This window comes from Castanea sativa, chromosome 9 (genome assembly GCF_040712315.1).
Source record: "Castanea sativa cultivar Marrone di Chiusa Pesio chromosome 9, ASM4071231v1".
Classification (NCBI taxonomy): domain Eukaryota; kingdom Viridiplantae; phylum Streptophyta; class Magnoliopsida; order Fagales; family Fagaceae; genus Castanea; species Castanea sativa.
Window position 1 is genome coordinate 3,860,669 of NC_134021.1, and position 10,671 is coordinate 3,871,339.

The 10,671-nt window shown below is 37.6% G+C and overlaps 1 protein-coding gene across 1 annotated transcript; it reads left to right on the forward strand.

Annotated features, from left to right (window-relative positions):
- Positions 1-6,182: 6,182 nt before the first annotated feature.
- On the forward strand, positions 6,183-10,671 carry LOC142609833 (uncharacterized). Its single transcript, XM_075781553.1, has 4 exons — positions 6,183-6,791; positions 8,906-9,345; positions 9,897-10,152; positions 10,274-10,671. The coding sequence occupies exons 1-4, from the start codon at positions 6,350-6,352 to the stop codon at positions 10,420-10,422; spliced, it is 1,287 nt and encodes a 428-aa protein (XP_075637668.1). The 5' UTR covers positions 6,183-6,349; the 3' UTR covers positions 10,423-10,671.

Genomic DNA, 10,671 nt, shown 5'->3' on the forward strand with positions numbered 1-10,671 from the left:
AAAATCCGGTCCAAACAAGAGAAGTCTCTTAAATAGTAGTATAGACTAGTCTCATTACACGCGCTTCGCGCGTGCGATGAGACTTTTCTTTTTTAGTGGTCCTATTTTGTAGAAAAAAACTATATTTAATTATTTTATATATATGATTTTTATTTTAAAAATCTAATTTATAAGTGAATAAATCAATTTAAAAATTAATAGGAGAGTGGTCCTATTTTTTAGGCAATATTTTAGTGGGAGTTGGAGTTGCATTTTTACCGGATTGTCCTTTAGTTTTGTCTCTACTTAAATATAAGACTGTAAGGGCATCTTTGAACTAAAAAATGAGTTTTTACCGGATTGTCCTTTAGTTTTGTCTCTACTTAAACTTAAGGGTGTAGGGGTATTTTTGAACTAAAAAATGTGGAATCCAAACAGGGGAAGCCCCTTAAATAATAGTATAGATAATTCGTCTGTTAGAAATTATTATTTAGTTGGGCAGCCACTCTTATCCGCTATGGATGATCTTGTTAGTGAGTTAACTAATTGTATTAGCTATAGCTAGTACAATATCTTTCTAATCCACAGCTCGAACCCTTTCCCCCAATCTCCCAATTACTTTGTGCATGAGGAGGTGTCAATTCAACTATAATGTTTTTAGCGATAGCTCCATAATTATATTCTCTATTAAAAAAATATTCCATACACAGACAAAATCATAATAAATGTCTACTTTTTATTTTTGAGAAACATAATAAATGTCTACTAAGTACTAACTACCATAATTATCAAAATTTGTATTTAAACAATCGATTAAAGAGAGAAAAAATATATTTTATTCAAAAATTTTGTGCTTGTTAACTAATTTTTTTTTTTTAATGGAAAAATGACTAGAGCACACAAATTTGTGTGTAATTTAAAAAGAATTATCACATTTTAATTTTAAAAAATTTTACACACATCTTTTTGTATGAAGGACAAAGTTTAACTAAAAAATTAGTTGTAGCCTTAGTTTTTATTCAATATTTTTTTTTTATTGAAGGTGAATTTTGACAGATGTACCATTGGATTACATATTTTTCTTATATACTCCATAGTTGCAAATTTTCTACAAAATTAGAGATCAATAGTTACATCATTAATAAAGTGTTTAAATTACAAATTCTTGTAGTTTAAAATTATGTATAAAATATAAGCTTATAAACCATATAGTAAATAATATCCAATTGGCACAAAATTCAACGGTTCAATTTTAAAAATGACAAAGTTTATCTACAAAATTGATACTTAATAAAATTAACATTATTACATATTTTGAAAATCTAGCTATTGAATAGCATGTTTTTACGCTATTAATACACATGTCAAATTTTGTGTCAATTGGATATTATTTACTATATGATCTATAAGTTTATATTTTGTGCATAATTTTAAACTACAAAAACTTGTAATCTAAACTGTAGAGATGAAAGGTCCAATAGTATATATTGGGCCGTGGGCCTTGTCCGAGGACACTTAGTGGTCCGAAGACAGATAGATGATAGGTAAGAGGTAAGAGTCAGAGTGAGGTCCCTCTTCAGGCTGAGGAACACCTCATGCTTTCTCATCGACCTTAGGTCGGTCATGTCCCCAGGCAGCAATAAGGCCTACTTCACGGCGTTGGCCATATATCCAGCCCTCCCTTGTTGGAAATCCCTGATGGAGGCATCAGCAATCACCAAGGCAGGAGACCAAGCTGGAACAACAACCTAGGAGTCACCTCTGTTCTCCACCACCATCTACGTTACTCTAGCCTATTTGGCCCCCTTTTGGGGCTCGACCTCCTTGGAAGAGTGGTTTTTTCCCCCTTCCACCACCTTTTTAACTCTTTGATCCCTCTTCCTCTTAAGGTCAGCGAGGTCGGGTTGGTTAGCTTGGGTGGATGGAGGGATAGGAGGTTTGGTTTGGGTAGCTTTCTTTGGTGCATGTCCTCCTACCTGGGACTCCATCAAGTCTCGAAGACTTGATTTGGTCTGGCGCTAGATTACCATAGTATCCGAGATGGCGGGAAGAGGGAGTGACTTACTTGTGCTGGGGGAAGGAGGTTGAGGTCACCAACCGGGCTTTCCTAGAAGGAGGGTAGGTTGAAAACTTTGAAGTCGTCTTCAGAATCTGAGACTTCAACTATCTCTTCTTCCTCTTCTTCTTTAATAGCAGGTTTAGAAGGGGTGGCTTCTTTGGCTGTATACTGGAGCGGCAGGGTTATTTCAAGTACACCTTTTGCAGTAGGGCTGGTGTTGAGGAAACCCGAGGTGGCAACGCTTATCTGGTGCAAGCGCGGGTCTTTCGCCTTGATCACGTATTTCGGCACCTGAAAACTTAACGAAAAAAGGGTTGTAGCCGAGGACGAGGTGGGCTACTCTTAAATGACCGTCATTATGAACAAAGACCTCGACTTTAAGTATTTTGTCTAGGTCTGGCTAGTTGACAAGATTTAGGTTGGGAATAGCAGCGTGCTTATCTGCAAAACCATTTGGAAAAAAAAAAAACATTATTAGAAAAATGGCATGAATCAAAGAAAAATGGGTGCAGAGAATGTCAAATAGAAAAATGGGTGACTTTAGAGTAATAAACCTAGACCTAAGAAACCCCACCTTGTATCTCATCTCTCATTGGGCAGTGGAGGCCATCATGCCACTTTCCTAAGATGATTAGAAAATCTTTGTTCATGCATTTTGTGGATTCACGGAGGCATGAGATGAGCTTAACCTCAAGAACCATAATTTTTAAGTAATATCCCTGCCCTTTTAAGTGGTGAAGGTTGTAAATCCAGTTGATATTGTGATGGGTGAGGTTTAAGCCAATTTTCTCGTTAAGGGCGTCTACACTACCTAAAATCCTAAACATATTGGGGGCACACTGGGTGGGGGAAAGCCTATATAGGCTATTAAGTAATTCCTTATGACTCTGCCTATGGGGATTCTCATCCCTCCTTCTATAAAGGCAATCATAGAGATTACGACTTCTCCCTGCTGCCTCATGGTATGCCACTCTCTTTGTTTGCAGTACCTAATGGAAACACCTGGTGGGATTTGGTATAGAGTCTTGAAACTCTCTAGACCCTCTGGGGTGTCTACTAGGTAGGCGAATCTCCTCATGTGTGCAAAGAAAATTAAAGAAACTAGAGAGACAAGATGAAAGTGGATAGGCTGAGGAAGAAAGAGATCTAAAAAAGGGGTGGGGGGGGGGGGGGAAGGATCGAAGAGAGGAAAGAAAGAAAAGATTGCTAACAACAACATATGGGAAGGAAGAAAGTCTCCTCGGACTAGCTCTTGAATTTTAAGAGTGCAAAATGTGAAGTAAATGAAGCCTCCGAATAGTATATATATAAAAGAGAAAAAAGCAAGCGGGAAAATTCCTACTCTAGTTCCCGTAAAAATCCCCAACTGTTGGATCCCCATCGTACCGTAGAACATGGAGAACATATAGGTGCAGGAATTAATTACAGGCGTGTCTCGGATGCCAAAGCGTCAGGAGCATGCTTCTAGGCAATTGAAAAGATGCCTACTCAGACAGGAATGATGCGAGAGAAGAGCAGAATTAGGGTTATGGTATCAAAATCCCTTTTTTTTTTGAGGAGCAAAAGAAGGAAATTTTAAGGGACTATTGTAGAGATGAAAGGCCCAAGAGTATATATTGGGCCGTGGGTCTTGTTCGAGGACGCTTAGTGGTCTGAAGACAGATAGACGATAGGGAAGATGTAAAATTCAGAACGCCACAAAAAAATTATGGTTGTTGGGAATGTAGTCCGAGGAGAAATGCCTCCTTGGCTAAGCAAAGTAGAGGTCAGAAGGATTGATCTGCCCTTGAGGGCAACATTTCGAAAGGTTCTATTGATAAGGGAAGCATAAGACAAGGGGAAGCTAAGAAATATCTAAGGAAAAGCTGCTATCACCACATTGAATGCTTTGCAGCTAACCCTCTAGCGCATTAATATGGAGGTGATACCTAAACAGTGGTCAACAACGTTACAGCTACTCTAAAGACTTCAAGAAGGTGTTGATGAGACAAGGATCAAAACTAGCAACTTGACCTACATGTGGGCGGTGGAAATGAAAAAGAGAGGAGTATATAATAGAAAAAGAAGCCCTTTACAGAGGGGGGATCAGAGACTTGAGAGAAAAAACACAGTAGCAACAAGAGCTGGACTTGCAACCAAATTCAAAAGATATATATAAGAACTAGTATCATCAAACTGTGCCGAGGACGATTTTTTTTGGGCAAAACCAGTTTATTCTTGTCATCTGAACTCACTGTAATTACTATCTAAGTCATTAAAGCCTAATTTACTAGCCCACTCTCTACAAATTCATTGTATTGGGCTCTTTGGGCCTAGATCCTATTACCTATTGGGCTTAGGTGCAAAACTACGTTCTTACATAAACAATTTATTTACGACATAACTATTGATATTTAATTTTCTAAAAATTTTGCAAGCATGAAGGATATAAGAAGAAGATGTAATCCAATGGTGAATTTGTCAAAATTCACCTTTAATAAAAAGATATTAGTAAGGTTACAAACTTAGGTTACAACTAATTTTATCGTTAAACTTTATTATTTTTAAAATATGTACTAATATTTATTTTATTAAGTAAGGTTGTAGTCTTAGACTACAATCAATTTTGTAACTAAATTTTATCATTTGTATAATGAAAAGTATGTAATAGACCTGAGTAATTCTTATATGCTTTGAGAGCAATGCTCCCTCCCTTTCCATGAAAGGGCACCTAAGTTTTTTTCTAATAGACGTTACTCTTATATAATTGGGCTTTAGGATCTGTTTGAATATTACTTATTTTGCTGAAAACTAAAAATTTATTGTTGAAAATATTGTAGCAAAATAATTTTTTAATGCTGAAAACACTGTACATGAACACTGGCTGCATTTTTCGTTGTCCGGCTGGTCTATGAACAGTGCGTGGCAGGCTGGTCCAAAACGCCAAAATGTAACATTTACTCTATAGACGCCCCATCCAAATGCATGCTTAGAGCATTCTCATCAGGTGTGCCAAATGCCAAATATTTGGCATTTGGTACACCAAAAACCAACCCTCATTAGCTCTTCCAAATCTTAAAAAATTTGACACATATCTACAGTACCGTCTCAAATATGAGATGATACGAACATTAATGCCAAACACTATTTTGGCTTATTTAATTCGTTTTTTCTCTCTTCTCCTATCAGATGTCTCTCTCCGTCTGCAACACATCTCTCCCTCTCTCTCTCTGTCTGGCATTCTCATCACCATCTCAACATGCCGATCTCGCCATCGCCGATCTTGCCACGCTGATCTCACCACGTTGAGAGATAAAGACCGCTCAGGCTCGTCACTGATCACTGACCCACATTGCGATGAAGAGGAACTCCAGTGTGAAGGACACGGTGGGCAGAAGTGAAAACTTCCATTAGCGACGGCGACAAAGGCGGTTGTCCTAATCTAATTGTCGCTTTTGAAAGGCAACAAACACTAAAGGAGGAGAGAGAAAAAATGTCTCGGTGTATGTCCAATTCAATTTATGATTTTAATGTAAATTGTAATTAATTTTATAATTGATTTGGTGGATTTGGGATGTGGGTTTGTTTGATTTGGTGGACGTGGGTTTGTGTCGGTGGTGGATGTGGGATGTGGGTTGTTTGGTTTGGTGGACGTGGGTTTGTGCCGATCTCTCTGGTTGTATTTTTTTTTTTTTTGAGGTGGCGTTGGTGGATGTAGTTATGTACCGGTGGTGGCTGTCGGTGTTGTTGTGGCAGCGGTGATTGTGCCGTTGTTGTTGTTGATTATGATAATGATAAAGATGAGTTAATATATTATTTTAATGTGTAGTAAATATTATTTTAATATATAGAATTGAAAGATAACACATCCAATAAATAAAATATTATAAAATAATGTGATAAGATAATAAAATAGACTTTTAATAAATTAAAATCATATTTTGTTTAGAACAGCAGATGAGAATGCTCCTAGCTACTACCAAAGAGCTCCTGCAAGCTGGCGCCGTACACGTGAACACCCAGCAAAATTCAAAAAATTGTTCAAATCAAAATCCCGGATCCTATTATTTTCTCCCATTTGGAAAAATTGGCGAAAGCGGGAAAAAACAAAACAAAACAAAAAAACCAAAGGTATCTGTCACCGTGACGAGTTCAGTGCTCCCTCCCCTCCTACCAAACCAAACCCACCCTCTCCCCATTCAATACTCTCTACACAATTCAACGCCCTCTTTCTCTTTCTCTTTCTCTTAATTCACTATCAAAAACACAAAAACACAAAAAACAAAAACAGAAACTTCGTTTGATATCTCTCACTTTTTTCTCTCTCACCGGATGTGGCAGGTTCTCTTAGCTGCAGCAGTAGCTGGATCCACAAGCCTCGTCGCCAAACACCTCTTTAACCCCAATGCGGATCCCACCACCACCACCGCTCCTATTCCCGCCGATCAACCCCACAACCTGAACGCTCAAGCTTGTGCACTCCCTAGTGATTGTGATTTCGAGGAGCAAGAAAGGGATGGTATCTTTAGGTTTTCGAGTTCGGGGTCTCGATCTAGATCGAGCAACTCGCGCAAGAAGCCCGGTTCTCGTAAACTGGTTGGGGCTACTAAGAAGGCTGGAGACAGATCCGGCCGTGTGGGGAAAGAGAAAGGAGAGGCAGCGAAGGAGATTCAGAGGAAGAGCTCTGCTAGGAAATTCGCTGTTTCCTTAAAGAGAAGGAAGACTAACAAGAATGTCGCTAACAAGTCTGGATCGTCTTCTTCTAATTCTAAAGGTTAGTCACTAAATTGTTGTTTTTCAATTAAGGTTCACTTTTTTGTCTGTTTCTTTAGTTTAGTATCATTGTTGCTTGTAAATTGTAATTGGGCTCACTGTTTGTGACATTCTTTTCCCCAAATTGGAATTTGAGCATTTAAAAAAAATTAAAAAAAGCCAGTAAGGAATTTTAGTTTAGAAAATTACAATTCAATCCATAGAAAATTGAATTCCATGTGTAGAATGCGATAATTTTTTAGAGAGACTTTCAACCTGTGACATTTGATGATATGATAGCTCTTTATTATCAGATCAAGACACTAATTAGTTCTTGGCGTAGACGGAAATTAAACTCCAGTTATTCAATCATTAGAGACATTACTAATTGAACTCATTGGAACCCAAGTAGAATACTATAATTGATATAGGAGCTCTAGAGAAACATTGAACTCTATAGTGTTAATATGCTAAAATAGATGTGGAAGTGGAAGTAGAAACTAGAGAGCAACACAAGAACGTTATGTGGGTCAGCCAGACGGCATACGTCTACAGAGAAAATCCTTATGGTTCAAACATGCCCCATCTTTATTATAAAAGTGAACTACAGTCAACCGCTAGACCCAACCCACCCGCCTCCGCCGACCAAACCCAACCCACCACCAACCGAACCGACTTCTCTAACAGTCGGCGACGAATTGCTTCCTCCAGAACCCGACTTTGACGGGTCGGACGTCGATTCTCCTTCTTCAAAATTTGAGAAACCCAACTGATTGACCCACAAATATTTCGATGTTATTTGATAAATCTTGTGAGTTTTAAGATTTTTTTGGCTAGATCTTGACTAGATCCGGCGAGATTTCACTAGATTTAGTCGAGTCCTTGGCTAGATCTGGCGAGATTTTGCCAGATCTAGTGGAGATCTTGGCTGTTTCTGGTGAAATTTGAAAGGATTTTGGCCGATTTTCATCTTTTTTTGTCGGTTTTCTTTATTTTCTAGATCTTGACTCCAACCGAACTTGACCGCCGCTCGTTGATGTTCCAACCCATTCGAACCGATCATCCTCTTGGTTGGCTGTAGGTTGAAAGTTCGGCCACCTGATCTAGTTGGGTCGAATCCGGTTTGAGCCCAAACCAGATCTGACCCAACCCGTGGATAGGGGCTTAGTATAGATAGTAGGTTAAATCCTAAACTAACCATACACTAACGAAGTAACTATGGTTAATAATCTTGTAAGACAAGTAATAGATTGGGCTTGCATGCAAGGTAGGATTGGGCTAATATATCTCTAACATATAGAAACTGAATTTTTGAGGCTTCCTTTTCCCGTGATCTGGGTGTAGTGTTTGATACTAAGGACGCATAGATAAGGTTACGTGCAAAGAAATTATCCAAAAGCAATCATTTACTTAGAAATGGGGCATGGGATTTGGAAGCAGTCTTGTTATACTTTATATAAAAGAAAAAATGATGCCTTAAGTTAAAGAAGTTCCGTACTTTCTATAACACAAACGTAAAAAATGATTGCTCAATATTAAAAATTGCAGGGTGATTATATGTAGGGTCATGTGTCTTTGTAAAGACTTCAATAAAGTCTTTATTTACCTATAAAAGAAAAAATGTATCTTTGTAAAGATATTTTACTAAAGAGGCCGTCTCCATGATTTTATGTTTAGTTTTCAAATCCACATTCTCTGTGATTTCTAGAGAATTCAAGTGACCTAGATGTCTAATCATTTGTGCCATGAATTTAAACCATGTATATTATTACCCTCAGCTTTGCATGAAGAATCTTTCATACGATTGATTGCTTCAAAAGAGATTTGTACTAATTGTCCATCAACTTTGTTTATGGTCCTGTAATGAAGCTTCAGGGGTCCAACTCCAAAGTGATAGCTAGCCAAAAAATGGGTCCCCCCCAAAAAAGAAGAGGAGAAAATCAATTGTTATTAACATTTTTGTTTGTTTTGTCGACAAATCCTTATCCATGCTTTTTCGTGGACAACTGGACATGCACCAGTTTTCATTTTGTTAAGTCTCTACTGTTAAATTGCAGTATTTATTTTCTGTTTTAAATTTGTGCTTTATTTTGCTTAATATTAACTTTGAAATTCACCTAATGCTCTACTTTACAGAAAGCTCTTTATTTGGCTGGGGACTTGGTGTTGGGATCATGTACATGATGTCAGCAGGGAAAACTGAGATCAGTAAGCTGAATATGGCCGTGGATGAGACTGCAAAAGTTGTTCAGGAATTAAAAACTGAGCTTTACAAAAGAAAATCATCTCATCATCTGCACATTTCGGGTCCTGCTAGAAATGCTGATGCAAAGTCAAGGAAAAATAAGTTTAACACACAGAATGTAGACCCTAATGATTTCAAAATTTCTGGTGTCCCTGTTATTGATGATGGTGAATATGCAAGTAGTGTTCTTACTGAAGAGCCAGAACCAAGGCTACGTGAAATGGATGAACTGGAAGCTGAGTTTGAGTCCGAACTGCAAAAACTTCCTTGGTGCATCACGGAAGCTTCTCAACAAGAAGAAATGAGACCAATTCTGGGTGAGGACCGTGAGGTGAGGTTTTTTTAAAAGTATTTTTAATTTTATGCCCTTCTATTAGATTTATTTAGCATATAAAGATGTGTCATTCAATCTTCCTTGGTGCACCATGCTGATTCTATTAAATAGAGTTCTGTGTTAGTTCCAGATACGGATTTTTTGTGTCTGTGATGCACTTTATGCTTAAATGTGCATATGTAAAAGTGCTGGACTAAAAAATTAATAATGTCAAGTATTATGACAATTGCTATCAATTATGGTGCACCAAAACTGATATGCATTCCACTCCTAATATCAAGTTTAGTTATTCATCCCTCTCAACTTTCACTTGGCAAAAATCGAAAAGAAAATAGAGTTTTAGTACATGGAGCAGGAAACGATACATAGGATTGTTCTATCTTTATGCATGTTAGAATACTTCCATACAGGACTTGGCAGAAGATGAATGCCATTTGCCTGTGGGCATGGTAATTCATGAAATGAGTCAATTTTTGCTCATTTATGCTAAACCATTCATCTTTTTAATTAGATAATTCTATCAGAATGATTTTGAAAATGTTTTCCAGACTGAAGTTTCAGATATGGAGTTACATGAAGCGGAGGGCCAGAATTTGCATTCTAATCAGTTTGATGGAGTGGTGCCAGCTGAACTCGATCAGAAACTTTGCCATTTGCTCATTGAACAGCAGGAAAACCAAATTGTAGAGCTGGAATCTGAATTGCATTCAGCCCAATCCAAACTTAATTCGAAGGAAGCTGAACTCCAAGCATTGAAGGACTGCGTTAGACGCCTAACTAATTTCTCTCTGTCAAATGTTTCCGGTAGGACTTAACTCATTTCATTTAAGCTAATTGTGAAAAGAAGCTTTTGGTTTTTAATAGCTGCAACTATTGTAGTAACTCACTAACTCAAATGACTGAACTTGGTGGCACTGTTTCCTAGATGATGAAACTGAGGCACATGAGGAACAAAAGCATACCAGTGAATGGGATTGCAAGAACCAGACTGAATCTGAATCTGAATCAAATAAATCAGTGGTTGGGATGAAAAGACCCATGGACTCAGCATTGTGTGGTCATTATGTAAGATGATTAATGTATTATATATAGGTAAGAAAGTAATGTTAGCACCTCCTTTATTTGCACAATGCCTATTTACCAAGCATCATCAGCTTGTTCCTTTCTTTGGGCCAAAATAAAAAAAACAAAAAAAACAGCTTGACCCCCCCCACCCCTCCCAAAAAATAGTATAGTATTAAAAAACTTGCAGCAGTTTGCTTGTCTTGCAATCTGCACATGTAATTTAATAATTTTATACTATGATCTTAATTTTTAAGTCTA